This window comes from Rattus norvegicus, chromosome 10, assembly GCF_036323735.1.
Source record: "Rattus norvegicus strain BN/NHsdMcwi chromosome 10, GRCr8, whole genome shotgun sequence".
NCBI classification, from domain to species: domain Eukaryota; kingdom Metazoa; phylum Chordata; class Mammalia; order Rodentia; family Muridae; genus Rattus; species Rattus norvegicus.
This window is the reverse complement of record NC_086028.1, coordinates 84,654,908-84,678,934: the sequence shown is the minus strand read 5'-3', so window position 1 is coordinate 84,678,934 and position 24,027 is coordinate 84,654,908. Positions and strand designations below refer to the sequence as shown.

The 24,027-nt window shown below is 42.2% G+C and overlaps 1 protein-coding gene across 6 annotated transcripts; it reads left to right on the top strand.

The window, feature by feature from the left end:
• The first annotated feature begins 675 nt into the window (after positions 1–675).
• Positions 676–23,467, top strand: Smarce1 (SWI/SNF related, matrix associated, actin dependent regulator of chromatin, subfamily e, member 1). Of its 6 annotated transcripts, NM_001399629.1 has the most exons (11): positions 2,762–2,806; positions 4,638–4,689; positions 4,866–4,909; positions 7,965–8,069; positions 12,335–12,415; positions 13,185–13,316; positions 13,582–13,753; positions 18,201–18,373; positions 19,056–19,157; positions 19,719–19,929; positions 22,313–23,467. In NM_001399629.1, the coding sequence occupies exons 2-11, from the start codon at positions 4,683–4,685 to the stop codon at positions 22,519–22,521; spliced, it is 1,236 nt and encodes a 411-aa protein (NP_001386558.1). In that variant the 5' UTR covers positions 2,762–2,806; positions 4,638–4,682; the 3' UTR covers positions 22,522–23,467. The 6 variants fall into 6 exon arrangements, with proteins under 6 accessions (XP_038942013.1, XP_038942011.1, XP_038942010.1 ...); XM_039086085.2 differs by lacking the exon at positions 4,638–4,689 and having other exon boundaries at positions 676–2,806; NM_001024993.2 differs by lacking the exon at positions 7,965–8,069.
• The last annotated feature ends 560 nt before the right edge of the window (positions 23,468–24,027 follow it).

The following is a 24,027-nucleotide window of genomic DNA, read 5'->3' as shown; positions in this document are numbered from 1 at the left end:
GACCTCTGGAAGAGCAGTCGGGTGCTCTTAACCGCTGAGCCATCTCTCCAGCCCGAGAGGGACAATTTTTATACTGAGGTTTAAAATAATTTACTTTAGAAATGTGATTTATCTATTGTATGTATATTGTATGTTATGATTTACCTATTCTGTACATATATGTTCATGTGGACCACATGGATCGTGTGGATGTCAGAGGACAACTTGAAGGGTTTGGTTCTGCTCTTCCACCACAGGAGTCCTGAGGTCAGACTCAGATGGTCAAGCTGTAAAGCAGGCACCTTTTCCAGCTGAGCCATCTTAACAGCCCCTTTATACATTGCTGAAATCTTCACGGGTGAAGGAAGAACCAAAGGCGGATACTGAGATCCTCATCCTCTAACTTTACAGATGATAAGTGTGTATGTATATCAACCACTGCTCAAGATATCAAATATCCTGACCCCTAGACTGAGAACTACAGGCAACCAGGGAATTCTGAGAACAGGAGAAAAAGTCTTCCCCAGGGATGAAGCCCCTAATTGGTTATTCACCCAGGTATGAACCCCCTAGTACCAAATGTTCAGCTCTGAAATCATATACGTAGATACCATTAAATGGGCTGAATGGGTTGTAGTCATATAGTTATACAATATACACATGCACATGTGTGTGCTATATATTAAATATCGAGATATATATAAAACAAAGAAAAGGAGGCCCTGAATTTGAGAGGAAGCAGGGAGAGGAACATGAGAGGGGTTGGAAGGAAGACAAAGGGGAGAATAATATAATTATATTTTAATTTCAAAATTAATTTTAAAAATATATCAAACATCCCCATTACAAAGAAGCTTTCACTCCAACAGGAGGTCAAAACGAAGAAATAAAAGAAGTATTTACAGATAACATATAAGCCAGAGGGGGTAAAAAGCAAACCAATGAAACACAGGCCATCAAGAGGAAGCAAGGGATGGGAAACAGGTCTGATTTTAGGTCAGAAGACCTATCAAGATTCCCTTGGAATAAAGGCACACTAGAGGGCTGCGGATGTAACTCATAGGCTCACCATGTTCAGGACTCTGGATTCGAACCCCAGCACCACACAGAAGTAAAAAGACTAAGAAAGAACACCCATCCCGCTGTCCACTTAGAACTCCATCCCCTCGTTTTTTAAACCACTTTTGTGCCAGCCCTGTCCTACCACCATTGAGCTTCAGAGAACTGCCCAGTTGGGGCACGTATGTGCACACATGCCTCAGAGCACTGTGCCCTCTACCCTCTTTCCTACCATTCCTTAATCCCACAGTTGCTAAAGCAGGGACGTAACAAGGCTGGAGTTACTGGGCAGACAGAGGAAGAAGACACTGGATCCCTGACGTAACTGTGTGGATCCTACATTCATCTTCTCTATGCTTTTTGTGTTTTAAAAAAAAAAAAAAAAACATTTTCAGATACATTTCCTTATGCTATTCACTCATCTGGAAAACTCTCCTTTAGCCTTTCCTTTCAATACACTTTTATTTCATTAATTTCATCTCACCAGAATGAAAATATTGGACAATGGAAGAACTGAACAATATTATCATTTATTCCTGGCTCTGCAGACTTCTAAAGATACCTCACGAGGATAAGGGCCAAGAGGTAGTCCCAGAATTCAACCAGTTTCTCTAGATGCTAACACTGTCCTTAGATAACCACAGACGGTCTGCTCATTTTTTCCTCCACCATGACGTGACCCACACTAGCCAACTTCTTATGGTCCGCCAAATACTTGTAATTTGTAAAAAAAAAAAAAAAAAAAAAAAAAAAAAAAGCCCTGGAATAGTCCAGAAAGGTGGCTACACACACACTTACTGAGCACCTAATTACAAGTCTAGCCCTTCGAAATCATTGGTAATTATGAAATTGTCCAGTCCAGATGCCTGAAATTTGGTTTTCAAGACTCTCCAAGATTGCAGATGGCCCAATCCCATCAAGAGGGTTTCAACAGGCCCTGGAAAAGTTCTAGGAGGGCATCACAAAGAAACATTGAGCTGACTATTTAAAGACAAGCGAGGGTGAGCTGAATTAGCCCTCCTGGTAAGAGATGTGAATTGTCACAGGTATGCAAGCTGGAAAGAGTGAGCTGACATATGAGGACCCTAGGCTCTGAAACCTGTCGCCATCATTCAACCTCTAGAAGCATCTGGAAAAACTACAAAACTCCCGTGTTGCTTTTCGCTTAGGTGGAGGCAGGGAGCCCTGCCGAGCGCCAGCAAGGACCAAAACGCGGGGATCCGGGTCCTCCCCGCCTACATTCTCCATCCTCCATCCACACGTCCATCAGCGGAGTACAGAGGATCAGAGCGAAGGGGAACGCCAGGGTTTGGGGTGTGCGGGAGCTGCGACCCGCCCTCTCCCGGGAGAGGCTCCAGCGAGCCTTCCCCCAGCGCTTGCCTCACGCAGCGGAACCCACCGCCTCAGTGAAGCCGGGGTACGCAGTCTGCGCAGTTCCTGCCGCCGGGCCGCGAACCAGGGCCCGCAACGCGGCCCAACCTTCTCCGCCCTCCTCGCCGTGACGAATCGGCGCCCGGCTGGGACAGGATCCAAATTGAAAGACTTCTGAGGGATCCGAGGAGCCTGAAAAAAAAAATCTTTGGCGCACTAAACCTTGCCGCGTCTTCACTGGAAGGGCTGTTCGTCGGAGGAGGGCCGGCCGCAGCCCGCAGAAAATTCCCCGGAGCGTGTGGAAAGTGCGAGCGCGGAAGCTCCGGCGCGAGGGGCGGGGCGAGCGCGGGACAAAGGGAAGCGAAGCCGGAGCTGCGGGCGCCTTCTCGGCCCGCGGGTGAGTGTTTCCCAGTGGGCCCGACCCGGTCGGGGAGGGTGGTGAGCTGTGGTGTTTCGGCTTGGCGGGACCCCGAGTTCCCGCGGGGTGCTGGGGTTCGGCCTCGGCTGCGAGGCGGGAGCTAGAGCCGGTGCGGCCTCTGAGAGGCCTAGCGGCGGTGGGGGAGCCCCATCCGGGACAGCTTCTCGGAGGCGCCACTAGTCCCTTTATGCTGGACTCCGGACGCTGGCCGAGCACCCATGCACAACCCTCTGCGGGGGAGTTTCCAGAAAAGCTCACCCTCCGCCCGCCACAAACTCAAAGGAAAGGATCTCGGGAAGCCCAATGGGCAAGGCTAGCGGGGGTCCTCACCCAGGAAGGTGGTTCCCATTTTGGTGGGTGGGGGGTGGGGCTCAAGTAGCGGCCTAAAGACACCCGGGGTGGCTTGGATGAAGTCTGAGACGGTGTGGGTTGGGTTTAAACCCACCTCTGGCATTTCTGGGCCTATGGCCTTAGACACTTAATCGCCCCGGGACTGTTTTTTTCCTTTGTAAAATGGGGACAGGCCATACGTATCTGGTAGGGTCGTTGTGACTAGTGAACAAGACTGTTAAAAGCCTGACCCGTAAGGTAATTAATTCAACAAATACTGAGTTGCATGCCAGGCACTATGGTTAGATCCACTCTCTACTAGAGTTTGTAGCCCAGGAGAGCAATCATTTGTAAGTATTAGCAGTGAAGTGTAAGGTGCCAGGGACCCTGTCACAGTTTCTGTCGGGGCTCCCCACAGCAAGGCCTACTGGGTGTTGATGGAAGTAAAAGAGATGGGTTGAAAAAAAATTAGCAATTAACACATCAAAAACTCTTAACCCTGATGGTTTGAGGCACTTCCTTTAAATGAAAACTAGAAGAAAGAAAAAAATGTATTCACCATCTTTCTAAAAATAAATTTTCATCTCTTTATGCATTACCATTTGTGGTCTGTGTTGAGAAAGGAGCAAGCTCAGATAATGTCCGTGTTTTGAGCTGGTAATACTAGGACCCAATTTATGAAGAATCGAGCTACGTTTGAGTAATAGGTTAGACCATCCCTCCTCTCTTGCAAGACAGAACCCAGCCACATTCACATGTTGTGTGAGGGAAAATGCCACTGATCTTTAGTAAGCCCTGTAGGAACGCAGAGACAAGGCAATTAGTTCTGTCCAGATAATTCACCAGAGAGGACCTGAGGTAATTTCTGAAATGGACAGTAAAGGAACAACAGGTGTCCTGTCAGTAACCTGAGAAAATTGTTCCAGCTCTTAGGGAACTATTTACCAACAAAAGAGAATGTAAAGTTTGTTAGCATGAGTTATCTTTCTTTCACACTGCCTCCAGGAATAAGACGTTGCTCTGTTTCGATAAAAGAGGCCCCCTCGATAGGGCAGAGCTTCTGATCAGGGGTTATTGGTCAGTATCTGGTAGGCCTTGTTGGGGTCACCCTGATAATACATCACATTCTATTGTCATTATTTTTTTTTTATCAGTCTTAAGTAATCGTTCGCATGGCATCAGCAAAATGTTTTCCATACAAGACGTGGCTCTCAATGTCATAAGCAAAAACCTAAAAAAAATCCATCTCTGATAGAACTCTAAATTTCCCAGTAATTCATTTTCATCACTTAATTCTGATCAATCAAATGAATATAAGGACTAGTTAAAATATGCAAAAAGGCTTGATTACTAGCAATTAACAGTGAAGTAATTTTGCTCAGAAATACCAAACTACCCTATTCTTTAGGAAAACATTCTCTTATGCTTGCTGAGTTTTGATTCTCTTTTTTTTTCTTTTTTTTCTTTTTTTTTATTTTAGTGTCTCAGATTCATTCTTAAGGAACTGAGAACTTAATCTTCCAAAATGTCAAGTAAGTTTCAATTTTTATATTTATCAATCTGTATTAATACGAGACTAATGCCCTAGCAAATGGGAATTCCAAAATACTCTCATTTTTTTTTCTTCAAAGCAGGACCATTGGTAGTTTTGTTGCATAGTATTATATCTCAGTTGTTTACAAGAAGTTATTTATTTTCTTTCAAACAGAAAGACCATCTTATGCCCCACCTCCCACCCCAGCTCCTGCAACAGTAAGTTTTAATTTTCTTGTTAATGTAATAGCCAAGTCTGGCCTTGATACAAAAACCCAGATGTCTTCCACTGACAGTCACTCAGTCTTCACAGCCACAGCATAGAAAATTCAGCTAAAAATCAGCACTTCCTACTAAATAAAATAACTCCTTTCATCCTTACCTTGAACCAAACCCAACATTTAAAATTACATGCTATGAACTCCCCACCTCCTGTGCTCTCTTTTCTCCTAGCAGGAAATCAGTGAGACACTCCTTTCTAGCCTTTCCCCTGGTAAAGGGCCTCGCAGCTGACAGTGAGTCAGTGCTCATCCTGCTGTTGGTTATTCCTTTATTTGTTGTTTTTAAACCTAACCTTCAACCGGTTACATTTTTCTCTCACTGTAAGTAAGGGCTGGGGTAGCTCAGTGACAGCACTCACCTAGCATTCGCAAGGCCCTAGGTTGGAACCCCAGCAGCACAAATTTTTTAATTAAACTTTCTTATCTGTGTATAAAATTTTCACATTAAATAAAGTGTCTTGTTCTAAGGATAACTACACTCATAAATCTTATTTTCAAGCTGCTCAAGTAAGGGTTTCATTACCCATGGGTCAGATCTCGTTTCTAAATTTTGTTCAGGTTGGTTTGCCAACTGCTCTGCTTAAAGGTGTCTGACGGCTTTGAGCTCTTCTTACCCAGCTTGAACAGCATGTAAAATAATTGTCCAATCCACAGTTCTGATTTAACGGCAACCAGTGCAGGTTTGCCTAAAATGCTGAAATGGCTTTCTTTCCATTTTAAAACAACCATGAAAGACCACTTAACCATACCCTTCAAAATCTGAATCAGGATTGTTTTGTTTTGTTTTGTTTTGTTTTGTTTTGAGACAGGGTCTTTATGTAGCCTAGGCTGGCTTCCAAATGGTGATCCTTCTCCCCTGGCCTTCCAAACGCTGGAGTTATCAGCATGCCCAGCCCAGAATTGATTCTTTAATGTCTGCTAGCTCTTCCTTCCATACCCTCTACCGACTAATTTCAGGCTAGTCTACTTTACTACTAATGAGTTCCTGTGTCTTTTGTTTTCTCCAGTAGGTAACTAGTCTGATTTACTAACCCTTGGTGAATGTTTTAGTTACATTGTTTTTCCTCAGATGCTCCTTTTAAAAGGCACATCATACATTCTCAAGGTCACTTCATGTGAATTGCAGTCTGTAAAGTTGCTCCCAGGAGACTGTAAAGTCTTGTGCTTCGTTTTTGCTCTCTCTTAAAGAACATTTCTTACCACCGTCTCCATCACATTACACTCGTGTGTGCAGGTTGAGTTGAGCAATTAAAAGCCTCACCTCAAAAATATAAACTTTAGACTATAATTGCAATATACTAGTTTCATTTTTTTAAAGCCCTTTATTTGCTTATATTAATTTTTAATCAGTGTTCGGAGGTATAAGTTTATGTAAATACTACCTCCAGGAGTGTAACGTGAACAAACTTGCTATTATTTTTTAAATAAAATATTTTAAAGACTGAGATCCCCTTCTGAGTTTTCCCACAAAGGAAGGGATCCTTTTTTTAACCCTCATCATAATTGCACATTTATACACAAATCCAGAAACTAGGCTTTCTAATATCCACAGAAGGGATCCGAAATGAGTTAGTCTTTTCTTTTTTAAATGTCATTGCTTTTACCACCATTACCACCACTCACCCCTTCCACTGCCACCGCTTGAATGAACCACTCCACGCGGAACACGCCCTTCTCTTGTGCTTTATGGTTTCATCTGTGTTTTGCTACTTAAATATGCTTAATCAGCGTCTTTCCTAACTACGGGCTATAAATTGATCACTTTGTTTTCCTCTTAAAAAGTATCACATGTGCTGCCTGCTTGAATGTCTTTGGATACTAAGGATGTATACGAGGCATGTCTTAGGAAATGGCATTTGTTTTGTGACAACTAAAGTTTAGCAGGGATGTTTCAAGTGTACTTTTGTAGAACTGAGGAGAGTATGTTAATTGCATGTAAAAATGGCTATCACTTGTTATGACTGAGTGTCACTAAACCAGCTACACTTTTGGTCTCTTTACCACATTCTTTTTATGCATTTTGTCTTGATTTTATGAACACTGGATGTCATTGTATTAACCACAAGGCCACAATTACATAGGAACCCATTTGTGATGATATCAACATGTAATTCACAAAAATCAAGAGTTTTGTTGCTGCGGTGAGCAGTTGTATTTGGAAAGGCTGAGAGACTTCAGAAAACCAGATGAGAAAGGAAGTTCAAGTCTGTCAACTAAAAACAGTAGTTCCCATTAAAGTTAAATGCATAAAGTGTTCATGATACCCATGGAAGATGGATCAAAGAAGAGATGGAGGAGAAAGTCTGTGAAAGAATGACTGGGTTAAAGATCAGATAGCACCCCAGTATGAAATCTATGCATTTCTTACAAGTCCTTGTTTTGAAATCATGCATGTGACATCCATTGACATATTCTATCCTATTGACAATTCCTGGCTTCCTGATCTGAGTCTCTTTTCATTTGTCACATATAAAGTATTTAAAGCTGTCTTGGAAAAGCAGATCCATTTCTTGTTTTGTTTTTAGTAAATGAGTGCATTGGTGGCATCCACATAACTGTCAAATAATCATGTTTTGTTTGCATGTAGTGTTTTCAGACTTTAAGGTTTATCATACTTGAAGCTTTCCTATCTCAGACATTAAAGATTGCTAAATTATCTCATACTGTTGACCATGAAGTAGTTCTAGACGTTTGCAACTGCAGTGTGATGCTTTCCTCAGAACAAAACACAACATACTCAGTCTCTCAAGCATCCCTAACCCCTGCCAAGGAAGAATAGGAAAGAGGAAACATGCATACACCCCTGCACATGCATACTTGCAGACTGGTTTCTCAGTGGAAAAAAATAGTAACAAACAACCAATTACAACACATCATTGCTTGTTTAAGTCAGGTTGCTTTTGCATGCCATATGCAGATCATTTTTCATTTCTGTGTTCCCCTCGTTTGAGCTCATTTCTCATTCGTGTTTTTGTCTCATTTGTTTCCATCAGCAAATGCCCAGCACACCAGGGTTTGTGGGATACAATCCATACAGTCATCTCGCCTACAACAACTACAGGCTGGGAGGGAACCCGGGCACCAACAGCCGGGTCACGGTAGGAGAATCAACTATTACAGCCTCCGGCAAACAACTGGAATTGACCAGAAATGCCTCCAGAGCTAGGTTCTCTTGAATCAGAAGCACAGCCATTAAAAACAATTTAACCTGACTTTTCAAATATTTTGTACAGTCTTACACTGAACAAGAAAGTGCAGTCTGGCTATGTACCTGGAAGAAAAGAAATCCCATTCTACTTGGTGATCAGTAGGGATAAAGCCTTGAACACTTAATGCTCATGCTGTATATGTAAACAAATGTAGAATTCTTTTGGTTAAAATTCTTTATGACATGAAGAGTATCTTTCATTGTTGAAGGTATTTGGCGTTATTCTCAAGGGCAGTTTCTAAAGGAGTGCTAGGACTTTGAAGACCTGGCTTTGTCTGAACTAGAAAGCTCTTGGCAGACCTGCCTGCCAACCTACACTCAGTGTTTGTCTTTTGGATTTAGTAATGGACATGTCTGAAACTTGTTTCTTTCCAGTTTAATACAGAAAAGCATTTTACTGTCTCCTCAAGGAATTTTGGAATAAAAATTTCCAAGTGTTAGATAAGTATAACTTTCCATTATAGACAGATGATTCTTAAAACTTGGAGGAATTTCATTTCATTGATTCAGCTAAGATAATCCAAATTGGATGATATATTTCAAAGCTTTTATTTTAAAATTATCTTAAACTCAAAAGAAATTAAGGTAATAAATCCAAAAGTCAAATACCTCCAACAGAATGTGGTACTGGTGAGAATATCTATGACACAGATGGCTGTAAACTTTGTAGCATCTGGCTTTCATTTTCTGTATTCATAAAAAAGCCCTCTCACCCTGTAGTAAAGCTAGAGCTGAAAACTTGTCACTATCAACTGTGTGTCTGTCCTGGTAAGCATATTGCTTAGCTGGATAGGTTTTGTTTGTCTAATTTTTTCATTGTTTCTGCATAATCTGTACTTCATAAGCATATCAAGTTCTATGTGCCATACGTATTTCACAGTATCTGAAAGGGGTTCTGACAGAATGTTTATATGTATACTGTACAATGCACAGAGTCTCTGTGTGCAGCAGTACATGTTTTTCCCTGGTCTAAATGTGTTGTTTCCTAAGTGGAATGAGAGGCAAGGTTATCAGATGATAAAGAACATTATAGTTCACACAGTAAGCACAGCTAGTTTTGGATCACTTGTGTTAACACAGAAATTTATTTAAGGGTGGTGAGTAAGAAGATGGTTCTGAATAGTTCTATATAGTTAAGGCTCTTGGTGGCCATGCTAGTGGAACGGTCAGTGTGCTCCTAGAGTAACTTAGTTCGGGGTTTGTATAAACAGCCAGCTCTTCATTTGTATGTAACCATGAGACTTCTCTGTTGCTAGAAAGATTAGATCATACAGTGGGAACTAGAACAAAGGAGACACTCCTTGTCTAGGCTTAGGTTGGTCATCTGTTTCAATGTTTTTCTTCCTGGGAAGTGGAAGAACTCAGAAAATTTCTGGAATGAGCTCTAGCCTCCAATATAGGGGAGCAGTTAGGCTGAGAACTTTGGTATCTTCGTTCTTTGTAGTTGTTTCCTTGTATTCTTGTCCTTTTGTCCTATTATCACCAGACTGACACTTGAGCAAACTGCTAGAACGGAGGGGTTTGCATTCTCTTTTATCCTGACTTAACTGTTTCGGGACTCACTTGCTTATAAAAGGTGTTGTAGAGACCCCAGTGCTGCACTACCTCCTGGGGAATGCTCCTCGTGAGTAAGCTATGATAGATAAAGCCACAGTGATTTGGTGGAATAGATCTGTGCAACCCTAAGCAAGAGCTTTGCTCCATGTGGGTAGTTTTCAGAAAATAAAGCACTTAGGTACCAGATTGAGACCTTTGGAGGACTTAGGACAGCTTTTAAGTGTATAGCCCATACCTGATCACTCTGTTCTGGTGATGGTTCATGCTCTCTGATTTGTAAACAGATTCAAACAAAATGTTAAAAGCAGCCTACCTCTTGCTAGTAGAAATCCTCTCTCCAGTAGAAAATTCTTAAATAAGACCTTACCAGAGAAACAGCTAAGAACTGAGAAAGAAACAACAACAACAAAAAAAACCCTTTTGTGCTATTCAAGATCAAACAGGATGGTGAACTTATCACACAGATTGCCTAGGACCTGACTCTTAGATAAGAACAGTTTTAACAAGCCTGAGTGTTTGCTTCCCTACCCTCAATTCATAGAAATAGGAAGACAAACTGGATAGATGGAGAAGTGATGCCAAGGGTGGGTTTCCTGATAGCAACCAGAAAAGATCTTCATTGACAAAGCAAAGTCGAACTCCCCAAAATCTCGTTCCTGGCCACTTAGTGAAAGGCCATTTGCAGTTTTTCAAACTAGGAGCACAGCATACACAGCAGTAGCTGTTTCTAGTTGAGTCTTAACGAGGGAGGGTTAAAGAAGGAGCTCAGTGAAAGCAGAACAGACATGTTTGAGGTAGTTCAAAGATGTCTGAGATATTAAGCAAACTGGTCATGTGTGGTGCTAAAGATCCTCAAACCAACTGGAATTTATTCTTAGGGAATGGGGGGCATTGTTTTGTGTTGTTTTGTTTTGATTTTTTATTTGTAAATGATAGTGTAATAATATGAATTCAGTATTATTTGGTACTTTTTTTGGAAAGGGGGTGAATTAGCAAATCTATTAATGTTCTAAAATACTCTTTGGAACATATGAGCAAATATTACTAAATTTTGTCTTTTAAATGTTTTGATTTATACTTACAACTTTAAAAGTACACATTAGATTTTTTTTTTTTTAAATGGGGCTGGGGACCGAACCCAGGACCTTGCGCTTCCTAGGTAAGTGCTCTACCACTGAGCCAAATCCCCAACCCCCACACATTAGAATTTTTAACTGTTAATAATATTTTGGTACCTTCAAATATTGGCACAACTTTTTTTTTTTTTGGAACCCAAGTGGGTTCCTTGGTGCCTGCTTCCCTGAGCGGCTGCCCTAACCACTGACAGTTTGTGCCTCCAGGTCTCATTCCATTCCTTTGCCCACTGCTGGCTAAGACCAGATCTGTCTGAGTCAGAGCAGCAAGTGTGTGTTTTGTAATTAGAGCAAAGTGGTCCTCTTTCCCATTTGGGGTCAGGATCCCCCTAGTGACAGCAGAGCCAATGAGATAGGCCACGTTACTTCTTATTTTGGCTCCTCCATCAAAGCACTGATAAAACGAGGAGATAGTTCAGAACCAGTTGCTGTTGAAGCAGCAGCTTTAAATGGGGCTTCGGCTACAAGTCACCTGATGTCTCCTGGCCTGTGTTTCCTCACACAGATAGGACTTAGCACTTAACTCTCTCCGTGCTTCCTTTTGTACTTTCTCTCTCACCAACTAACTTCCTCACTACTTTTCTGAAAAAAATTTTTCTTTAGTTTTCTTTTTCCATGTGGCCTGCCTTTCCTTGTCCTTGTTGCTTTTCCACAGAAGCAACATTGAGGACTGGGCCTCAGAAGTAACATAGCAAGGCCCGGAGTGCCAGTGCTCAGTGCTTTAGACGGTTCTTTATTTCTGTGACCATAGCATTGGAGACAAGAAAAGTATGACTTGAGTTCACACAACTTGATCCCTGTAAGAAAATATGCCCCAAGACTGCTAAAATAGAAAACAGAAAACTATGAGACTAAAAATTTAACAGAAATAAACCTCTACTTCTAAAGGAAATTTTTTCTTTTCCTTTTTTTTTTTTTATTTGCTAGATTTCTAGTTTATTTGTTAGATCTCTGTTTCTTATTTGTGGTTTTTTGTTTTTTTTTTTTTAACCTGGAAGATAGTCTTTGTGTTGTTTGTATGAGGGTACATTCCTGACATGGTAACAAGACCCCCTGTAGACAGTGTGTGTATGGTAAGTGCTAAGGATAAACCAGTGTTGACTGTATGTGTAACGGTACTAAGCAAAATAAAAGGATACAGGTAATGTCCTAAATGTGAGGTGTTGACATATAACTCCATTTTCAGTGTATGGATTATTATATAATATTTTATTCTTGCAGGCAGCTTGTCAAAACAGTGGCAATAAACTGCTAAGTAAAACATTAAATATGTGTTTAAAGTCATTTCTTCTGATATAAACATTTCTGAATTTGCAGTGATATCTATTTTCTTTGGAGGAAATATAAGAATCTTGTACCCATGGACGAGTAGAAGAAAGGCGCCTTAGAATTTTTAAGGGACTTTCTTTTCAGGTGGCAGTGAAGTCCTGCAGTTGAATAATGAATGTATTTCACTCTTTTGCAGGCGTCCTCCGGCATTACAATCCCAAAGCCTCCAAAGCCACCAGATAAGCCGCTCATGCCCTACATGAGGTACAGCAGAAAGGTGGGTGCCAGAAGCTCCGCCCACTGGCTCTACATGCAGTTCCAGGCTGGTTTGACACCTTCCATAGACATATTGAGGGAAGAATTTAAAAACTTGTAATTGTTTAAGTAGCTCGTTCTCATTTCAGAATTCTAGAACTCAGGAGCATGGTTAAATAAATTGCTAAGATCTTTTTAAACAGATTAGTCTATAGCCATGAAAATGATATCTTTTTGAGAATATTGAAAGGCATGAGAAGGATGTTAAGTATAAGACTGTATATATTGATACCTTATTTTTATTAAAAATAACAAGTCTGGAAGGTAGTTCAGTGGTAAAACGCTTGTCTAGCCTACATGTAAGAGCCCTTAGGTTCAATTCCAAGAATACAAAATAATTAATAAGTATAGTAAAAATATTGATCATAATTATTACATATGTGTTTGATAGTATGGTACAAATTAACTACGTCTAAATTCACTTAACAGCTAGAGACATAGAGTTAATTGTTCAGTTAATTCAATATAAGTGTGAACAGTGGTTAATGGTGTTCTTAGCTTAATCAGTTTGAAGTACTGATGAGGAAATGACAGTGGTGATGAGATCCAGTGAGGTAAAGATAAAATGACATCATAAGTTGGCAGTTTTGAAGCAGACTGATGGCTACAGATGAGTTTGATATTGTCGTCTTTGCTTTTGTTTGTATTTAAACGTTCCCATATTAGAGTATTTTTAAATGACTATATACTTTAGTCACTAATACTGAATTTTCAACTATTAACTTTTTAAGGTCTGGGACCAAGTAAAGGCTTCCAACCCTGACCTAAAGTTGTGGGAGATTGGCAAGATTATTGGTGGCATGTGGCGAGATCTCACTGATGAAGAGAAACAAGAATATTTAAACGAGTACGAAGCAGAAAAGGTAGGAGGACCACCTTCACTCATTATTTATAGAAGAAGCAAAGCATGACCAGACACCTGAGGCAGCACTAAAGTTTTGTCCACCAAGCCCCACTCACCTGAGTGGCACATTCTCTGTTCAGAAGGAGAGATGACTGTCACAGAGGGCCCCCCCCCCCCCCCCCCCGTCTGTTCACCTTTGCCCTCTGATTCAGATGAACAATGCAGCTGCCCACGGTGACCTGGAGAGTGGAATGTACATTAAAAACCAACCCTTTGAATTTCAGATAGAGTACAATGAATCTATGAAGGCCTATCACAATTCCCCTGCATACCTTGCATATATTAATGCAAAAAGTCGTGCGGAAGCTGCATTAGAGGAAGAAAGTCGACAGAGACAGTCGCGCATGGAGAAAGGAGAGCCTTACATGAGCATTCAGCCTGCGGAGGACCCAGACGGTAAGGTGGAAAGTGGGGCGTTGCGTGTGCTCTCTCTGAATTAGGGAAGAAATCTTAGTTCAAGGCTTTTATTTTTTTAAATGGGAAAGCATAATTTTGTCTTTTCAATAATAAGATTTTTGTGTATGACTTTCCCATGGTAAAAAATACTCCTTACAGAGTGGAAAGTTGTTAAGGGAAAAAAAGCTGTACTTTTACTTTTCAAAGTCTTTATACTTAGAATAAAGGATTTGTTTGATTTTTTTCAAGACAGGGTCTCACTGTGTTGTCCAGATTTACCTGATTCTCCAATCTCAGCTTCCAAATTCTGGGTTAAGTTTTTGCTGACACTCCTTGCCTTAGTCAGGGTTTCTATTCATACACAAACATCATGACCAAAAAGCAAGTTGGGGAGGAAAGGGTTTATTCAGCTTACACTTCCACATTGCTGTTCATCACCAAAGGAAGTCAGGGCTGGAACTCACAGAGGGCAGGAACTTGGAAGCAGGAGCTGATGCAGAGGCCATGGAGGAGTGCTGCTTACTGGCTTGCTCTGTAGATTGACCTCGAAGGCAGACATCTGCAGGGCTCTGTCTCCTGTAATGCTGGATGGGATTAAAGGCCTGTGCCAGCATGCCTGGATCTAAGCTTTTCTTCACCTAGAACCTGCTTTGTCCCAGGCTAGCCTTGAACTCAGAGATCTGTTTGGCTTTGTCTTCTGAGATTAAAGGTGTAAACCACCATGCCTGGATCTAAACTTAGCTGGATGGGATGATACCAAATCCTTAATCTGTTACCTCCTAAGACGGGATTCAGCTCCATGTCACTTCCCGGTGCCCCTTTAATACTTGAACCATGTATTTTATATTTTTCCTCTCTAAGCTCGCTACACTTGTTCAAAACCCTCTTCATGAGACGTAACCTGAGAACAAAGTCTCTATTGGGCTTTTTTGAGACTTCCTTTGTCATGTAATTAATTTCTCTTTACCTTAGACTCCGGCAGACTTCAGACAAGGGCAAAAGGCAGCCAAGCCGCATTCTTCACCAAAATACCACAAAAATAGTCTCTAGGCCTCATATTGAAATTCTTTTCCACTGAACCCTCTTGGGCCAGGTCTGTAAGTTCAAATCCAACTCAGCACCAGTGTCTTCCATATTCCTACTAGGTGCCTCATTAAGCCCCACTTAAAGCGTTCCAGTGCTTTCCAGATCCAAAGTCCCAAAGTCCACATTCATCTAAATAAAAATCATGATCAGGCCTGTCACAGCAGCACCCCACTCCCAGTACCAATGTCTGTCTTAGTTAGGGTTTACTGCTGTGAACAGACACCATGACCGAGGCAATTCTTAGAAAGACAGCATTCAATTGGAGCTGGCCTACAGGTTCAGAGATTCAGTCCATTATTATCAAGGAGAGAATATGTCAGCTTCCAGGCAGGCATAGTACAGGAGAAGCTGAGATGAGAGTTCTACATCTTCTGAAGGCTGCTAGCAGAATACTGCGTCCATGCAGATAGGATGTGGGTCTTAAAACCCATATCCAGTGACACACCTACCCCAACAAGGCCACACCTTCTAATAGTGCCACTCCCTGGGGCAAGCTTATACAAATTGTAACACACTCTAACCTGATAAAATATATGATTTTCGGGGGGTTGGGGATTTAGCTCAGTGGTAGAGCGCTTGCCTAGGAAGCACAAGACCCTGGGTTCAGTCCCCAGCTCCGAAAAAAAGAACCAAAAAAAAAATATATGATTTCCCTTTGTGTGTGTTTGGTTTTTTGGGTTTTTTTTCCCCTTTCCTTTTAACTTCCTTTTTTGTTTGTTGGTATTTTTTTTTAGACATGGTATCCACATAGCACTAGCTGTCCTAGAACTTGCTATGCATTTCAAGTTGGCCTTAAAACTCACAAAGATCTTCCTTCTTCTGCCTCAAGCATGGGGATTAAAGGTGTGTGCCACCACACCCAGGTTCTTTTCTAAAAAGTTAAATGCCTTACAGTTACACCCAGTCTTCTTTTTTTTAAATGTGTGTAGCAAGCCTGTAGTTTTGTACACGTGAGTGTAGTGCCTGCAGATGCCAGGAGTGGGTGCCATTCTCTGCAGCTGGACTTACAGGGAGTTGGGAACTGCCTGACGCGGGTGCTGGGAACTGAACTGTGGTCCTCCAGAAGAGCTGTTCATGCTCCTAATCGGCTTATCCAATTTATCAATTACCTAAATTTGTTCTTAGGAGCAAATTAAACTAAGCGCTCTTAGAGCAAAATTTAATGAGTGTATTATAAAAGCCTTATTATTTTAAAATCCAGTATGAGTATGAGAATGCCACCCATAACATCACTCATGAGTACACATTACACACAGACAGCCAGGCTTCTGAGTTAGCGTTCTATGTACAGATGGACAGATTACTCTTCTGGCCCTTAGTGGCCAAGTAAAGGCATTTAACTTTAACTGAAGCTGCAAGGGGTCCAAGATAGCCACTTCCATTAAAGAGGGTGCTCATCCACACACCCAGCATGCTGGGTAAGTGTTTACTTTGCTCTGTGTTCTACTGGATCGTGGACAGAATTGGAAGCAGTAGCTACCAGCCACAAACACAGCAAGAGTGTAATTTAAGATCCCACTTAGGAAATACCAGAGGAAGTTCTGAAGAGTTTAGGGAGATAACAGTGGAGGAGTAATGACACCCAAAGACATGCATATACCTGAGTAGGAGGAAGAATTCAGTTCAAAGCCAGTCTGGGCTACATAGTGAAATTTTGTCTCAAAAATATCACACACTCTGGAGCTCCAGAGCTCTTGCTGTGAGTACAAGGACTTAAGTTCAGACCTCCAGTACCCATGTAAATTGCTTGGCTTGGCACATACTGATAACACCAGCATTGGGGAGCTGAAACAGGCAAATTCTGGCACCTCACCTCCGTGAGCAGCTAAGCTAGCCAAAATGGTAAGCTTCCAGTTCAGTGAGAGGTGTTGTCTTAAAGGGATAAAACAAAAAGAGAGAAGACACTTGTTATCCTTTTCTGGCCTCCACATGTATGTACACGTGTGTGCACACCTGTAGACCATATGGGTGCATCACACCAAAAAAGAACAACCCACACACATAAAAAACATATAAGCCAAATGTGTACTATATGTACCTAAGTTTAGGTGGCACCTTTACACATTAATAACTGCCGTGTACATGTATAAACTGGCAAAGTTAAAAATAAGTTTAGAATCAAGTATGAGTGTGTAGTGTGTGTGCATGTTCAAGTATCTATGAGTGTGTAGTGTGTGTGCATGTGTATGTGCATGCGTGCGTGTTGGGTGTCTTCTTCACCTCTCTCTGTGATAAGGTTGGGTCTGGTGTGTGCACTCATACTCCTTGTCCAGGTTCATGTGGAAGGTAGAGGTGCTATTCAGATGGCTTCCTGAATGGCTTCTCTGCACTGTTTTAAGACAGAGTCTCTGTCTCTCTGAATATAAAGCTTGCCATTTTAGCTAGAATGACCATTGAGCCTCTAGAATCTGCCACACCCATCTTTTACTTGGATGTTGGCTAGGATCCAAATTTAAATCTTCATGCTTGCCTGGTAAACACTATCTTAAAACTATCTCCCATCCTTGATATCAAATTGTCTTTTTTCTATAAGATTAGTTTGAGTCTTTACCATTTTTTTAATGTGATAAAACATAAAAACCACCTGGAAAACAGTAAATATTACTAGAGAAGATGGTGATGAGTTAATTTTACAAATGGATATTTTCATTAACAACTGTGATAAAGGGGCTGGAGAGATGGCTCAGTGGTTAAGAGCACTGACTGCTCTTCCAGAGGTCCTGAGTTCAAATCCCAGCAACCACATGGTGGCTCACAACCATCTGTAATAGAATCTGATGTCCTCTTCTGGTGTGTCTGAAGACAGCTACAGTGTACTCATGCACATTAAATAAATAAATATTAAAAAAAAAAAAAAAAAAACTGTGATAAAAATACCTCCCCGTCACAGTGTAGTGCGCATCGAGTGCTATCAGGCACTTATCATCTCTTAGTACACAGTTTCTCAGCCTTCCTAATGCTGCTAACCTTTAAGACAGTTTCTCGTGGTGTGTTTACCCCCAACCATAAAGTTACTTTTGTACCAACTTCATAACTGTAATTTCTCTGCGGTTATGAATTGTAATATAAATATGCCAGATATCCAGTGTGCATCCTGAACCCCTGTGAAAGGGTTGTTTAATCCTCAAAGGGATCAAGCCCCACAGGTTAGAATCACTGCCTTAGTAGCTCTCTGAGAACAACACCTGGGTGGGTTGTATCTTCTGTCTCTGCATGCTTCATAACTAGTCTGCCCAGGTGCCCCTGATGTTAGGCAAGGCCACTTGCTAGGGAACTGAGGACCACACTTACTAAGTGACTGCTTGTTAACATTGTTGTGGTAACTGGTCACCTAATTTCCAGGACACTTCCTTCATTCCAGATTATGATGACGGCTTTTCAATGAAGCATACAGCCACTGCCCGTTTCCAGAGAAACCACCGCCTCATCAGTGAGATCCTCAGTGAGAGTGTGGTACCTGATGTGCGGTCGGTTGTCACAACAGCTAGAATGCAAGTCCTCAAGCGACAGGTCCAGTCTTTAATGGTTCATCAGGTAAGTTCAGAAACATTGATTATAATAGAAGGGGTGTGTGTCACACATCCCAGGTGATGTGACTCTGCACAGTCATGAGGACACCTGGGAAGTAGTGCCACCTGTGCATGGTTTAAGACAGAAGCTGAAAGAAGGGGACCATTCAGGAAGCTTAATAAGTTTGTCATTGAAAACTGTAATAGAACATTGTGGTGGCAAATATTATCTGTTAAGAGATGGATGCAAACTGAAGAATTTAGGGGCCCCCATCTGCCTTTGCTGCATTACTATAATATGTTTTCCCCCCCCAAAAAAATAGTCATTAACATCTTATTAATCACAGCCATTCCTCTATGTAACATTTTTAAAAACATAGCTAGATTTAATTTTTTAATGCAAAATTAGTGGGCTGGAGAGATGGGTGGCTCAGTGGTTAAGAGCATATTCTGCTCTTCCAGAGGTCCTGAGTTCAAATCCCAGCATCCATGTAAGGTCATTCACAACCATCTGTAAATCCAGCTCCAGGGCATTCAATGGCCTCTCTGGCTCTATGGGCACCCGCACTGGTGCACCTACCCACACACGTGCACACAATTTAAAATTTAAATTATACTTGAAAGTATTAACTAATGGCATGCTTTCTGCACTTAATCTGCCTTAGAGAAAACGTATAACTATACACATCTGCTCTGTCACCTTACAGCGGAAACTAGAAGCCGAGCTTCTTCAGATAGAGGAACGACACCAGGAAAAGAAGAGGAAATTCCTGGAAAGCACAGACTCCTTTAACAATGAGCTTAAAAGGGTACCCATTCCATTCACTTTCCGTGTGCCAGCTGCTCTTGTTCTTAATGTTTCTACTGAGTGTCGGTCACTTTGAAACAATACCAACATCACAGCACAAACCTACAATCTTTATAATAAATCAGCAGTGTCATGTAGTACACATAAAGACTAGGCCACAGGTGCTAGAACTCTCCAGTGCGTTTTTAAAATCTTTGTAGTTGTAAATTATTTTCACTTTATTATAATCTATTCATAGATGTCTGCATTAGATATAATTCAGTTGCATTTTTGTATCAGCTCAGTGGGGCGTGGTGGCACGCACCTTTAATCCCCCACTGAGGAAGCCGGAGTAAGTTCCGTGTTTGGCAGCGGAGGTGTGAATGGGGAGGTGCCCTAGCAGCCCCTGCCCCTGTGTGTCTGATGGCTACTAGAGCAGCTCTCTTCGCCCTGTACTTTGAGGCCACTGCTTCTTTTTCTCCCCATGTAAACACCATTACATAAGCCAGCAAACAACTTATTGACTCCAAGGTCCTAAGGAGAAGCGTTGCTGAGCTCACTCACTGATCTTCTTCCCGAGCAGCTGTGTGGTCTGAAGGTGGAAGTGGACATGGAGAAGATTGCAGCAGAGATCGCACAGGCGGAGGAGCAGGCCCGCAAAAGGCAGGAGGAGAGGGAGAAGGAGGCAGCCGAGCAAGCTGAGCGCAGCCAGGGCAGCATCGCCCCCGAGGAAGAGCAAGTGGCGAACAAAGCCGAGGAGAAGAAGGATGAGGAGAACATCCCGATGGAGACAGGTAACCGCCTCCCCAACCCAGGAAGTGTGAGGGCCCTGACAGCCGGCATTCTGCCATTCCCTGTCTCTCTCAGAGCAGCATGGTGGCATCAGTCTTGCCGTGTGAGCTCTTGGTAGTACTCAAGTGGGGGTGGCTCTGGAGACGGGCGTGCAGGGCCCTGTCTGTTTGCCCATTGCTGACACTGACTTTGCTGAGCTTTCTCTCATCTCCTCATTTGAACAGCTACTTGCTGCTGGATTTGACATAGGATTAATAGGCAATAATACTTTAACCTTTATGGCTACTATTTACATAAGATGTGTCATGGGCCCGAGATTTGTCTTAGTCCTTAGATGGCAAAGTTTGACTAGAAGATGGCCAGACTCACTTGTTGTGAGTCACACTACATGTGACAGCTTTGAGGTGACATGAGAGAGTGTGTGTGTGTGTGTGTGTGCGTGTGGGTGTGGGTGTGCGTGTGTGTGGGTGTAGTTTGGGACTTGAAACAGACTTCCTGGCCAACAGCCTTTAGTGATGACCGTCTAAGCCTTACATGTTGGTGCCAACCGACCTCAGCCTACTGTGCTTTTTTTTTTTTTAAGATGTATTTATTGTATTCATATGAGTACACTGTAGCTGTCTTAGACACACCAGAAGAGGGCATCAGATCCCATTACAGATGGTTGTGAGCCACCATGTGGTTGCTGGGAATTGAACTCAGGTCCTCTGGAAGAGCAGTCAGGGTTCTCAACCACTGGGCCGTCTCTCCAGCCGGAACAATGCTTTTTGATGTTTTGGTTTTCCTGAATAAAGGCATTCCTCATGGTTTGGATTTTTTTTTTTTTTTTTTAAAGAAAAGAAAGGTAAAACTTAGATCAAATACTGATGAACTTGGTTGTTCTTGAAGTTTTCGAGATCACCTTGCCTCTCAGCACGATTGACCCTGCCTAGTGGATAAACAGGAGTAAGCCAAAAGTAGTCAGGGGACACTAGCACTTGCTGGGAAAAGGGACATGGGCATACTCTGTACTCAACAGTAATTCCTGGCAGTGTTTAAGGAAACGTCAGTATCTCTGCCAGGCATTTACACAGTATTTAACTCAGTGGGTTTCCTTTCCAGACAGGCTGGTTTTAGTCTTCATTGTCTGGGCCTCTTTCTGGTTTTGTGAACCCGGTTTTGGTTTTTGGTTTTGTTTTGTTATTTTTTTACCATAAATTGGGCGAACCAGAGTGTGGTTCTTTGCTCATCTTGCAACCAAACCATGTCTTCAGTCTTGAGTCTGTTTTGCCCCAAATGAGGTTTGTCTCCCTCTGACGGCGTCTGGGTGTCTGGGATGTTTACTGAGATGTCTGTCTGCTAGCTTAAGGAAAGAAAACGGAGGGAGAACTGAAGGGAAAAAATTAAAGATATTAGAACCTTGTGTTCAGTTTCCTAAAGGAAGTGGCCAGCACCACTTTAAACAGAGCATCTGCTTCTTTCTGTGCCTTCATTTTGTGTATTTCAGGCAGGATCTTGCTCTACTGTGTTGTCTAGGCTGGCCTCAGACTCCGGAGTGCAATCTTCTGGTGCCACCACCTCTGGCTTCTGGCTTCCTTTTAATGTTACATTTAAACCAAGTCTCCAAAAAAATATTTACATGTTATAAGATTTTAAAAATTAATACTCTAGGCTAGACAGAAAGCTTAGTAGACGGACCTGAGCGCATATGGGAAAAGCAGGTTACATCCTCAGGATCCAGTACAGGAGCTAGAGATCAGCAGATTCCTAGGGCTCATTGCCTGCCAACCTGGCCTACCTGGTTACTCCCAGGTCAGTGAGAGATCCTAAAGTGGACAGTTCTTGAGGAACAGAACACTTGTGGTTCTCCTCTGACATGCGCACACATACAAGACTCTCGCTGTCTTACATTCTTTTATTGTATCAAATCTTTGAAATCTAGCATGTATTTTATATACTTCTTTTTTATTTATTTTTATTTTATTTACATTAGTGACTTGACTTCATGTATGTCTGTGTGAGGGTATCAATCCAGATCCCCTGGAACAGGAGTTACAGATAGTTGTGAGCTGCCATATGGGTGCTGGAAACTGAACCCCAGGTCCTCTATGGAAGAGCACCCAGTGCTTTTAACCTTTGAACCGTCTCTCCAGCCCCTCTCCCAAAAGCTCAATTCTCACCACAAAAGTGTTTGATATGTATTTAAATTTCTTAATACTGTAGGTAAAAATGTAGATTTTCGCACCCTGAGTTGTCTCAGATATTCATGAATATTCCTGAGTCACAAGACTGGCTCATTTCACTGCTTGCCACGTGTGCCTAGTGGCGGTCAGACTGGACAGGTCATTTAATGCCGTCAGCAGAGTTAGAGTGAACGGAACTGATGGTGCAAATGTGTGGTTACAGAGGAGACACACCTTGAAGACACTGCGGAGAACCAGCAGAATGGTGAAGAAGGCACATCTACTCCTGAGGACAAGGAGAGTGGGCAGGAGGGGGTTGACAGCATGGAGGTGGAAGGGACCAGTGACAGTAACACCGGCTCAGAGAGCAACAGCGCAACGGTGGAGGAGCCGCCCACGGACCCTGTGCCAGAAGACGAGAAGAAGGAATAAATGTTGCCTTGTTTTATGTGACCTAAAACTTTTTTTAAATGAAAAAAAAAATGTGTTTTTTTTGGTTTTAATGGTGTTATGTGGTCTGTGTATTATTTCCATTGATACCGTGAAGGTCTTCAATAGCATAGCCTAATGCCATCTGCTCACCTTTCTTAGCTCTCAACTTCTGAAACCTCAGAACTGAGATCAGTCGAGAGACCCATCTCTTTGAGAACCACTTGGATGCTGCAGAATCTGCTCTTCCAAATGCCTTCCTTCAGCTCACTTGGGTGCTCATCAAAGCCATAGCTTTAACCCCTCCCAGACCAACTACAGCTCTCCGAGTCCCCTGTCGTGTGTATTTATACAGAGTGCCCTCTTTATCTCTGATATCAGACACCAGGCATCCTCTTACAGGGTAGGGTGTAGCCTGAAACCAGCGAAACACAGATGAGACTGTGCAGAGATGGCCCTGGAGGGGCCGGGGGAGTAGTTACTGCTGTGGATTCTCATTAGGTGAGCCCTGCACGTGCATATCCATATCTGTGCAGTTATTATGGGATGTGTTCTGGGAAATTCATCCTTATTGTACAGGGGGAAAAGAAATGTGTTTTTACCAGATTGGTTTTCCAAAGACATGATAGACAGCAGAGCCTAAGGAATGGGATATTCTTATAATGGACTGCAGACTTCAAAGTGATTGGCCTATTGCAAAAGGAAAACAGGAACTACGTTCATCCACTTGAGCATACTTCATAGTGATGAAAACCTCAAGGCTCGAGATCCCATAGATCAGAGCCGAACCTACTTTTTTGATAAGCCCTTTAGTGGTGTTAGAGACTAGATATGAGATAGTTTGTAGTGCGTGCTCTCTGATATCTAGAATAGATTTTTACTGAATAGTGGTATATATGATGTTATATGTTTCTTAAAGGCCCAAACATAATAAAGAAATTAAGACAAAGGTCTCAGTGTTTTTATTGCACTGTAAAAAATCGACATAATTTGGTCCCTATGATACCAGGACATCATGGAATGACCCACAATCATGAAATGTCTGTCACTCATAGGAAGCTTGCCTCACGAACTGTCAGTATTAACAGGACTGTGAAGGAATCTGTTTGGTGTGGCTAACGAGTGAATATAGCCTGTGCTCATGGGGGAACCGTACCTGCACTCCCCACTTAGTGACTTACACAGCAACAAGCAATTTCCTGAGAGGAAGCTTGATGTGTGGGGTCATCCTTAGGCCAGTTTTTCCGTGGTTCTGCCCTTCCTTGAAAATCAAACAATTTTTTTTTTCAAGACAGGATTTCTCAGTGTAGCCCTGACTATCCTGGCAAAAAAACTTATCTGTGAACAGGTCTGTTTGGGGTTTTGAGCATGGAGAGCTAAAAATTCAAAAAATGTCTCATCTTAAATAAATTGGATAACCACAGATAAAATCCTCTGGAAGGTGAGATGGGCGAAAGAGCTGCCAAGTAAGAGCAGAAAACTTGGGGCTTGGGTTCCTAACTGCACCAT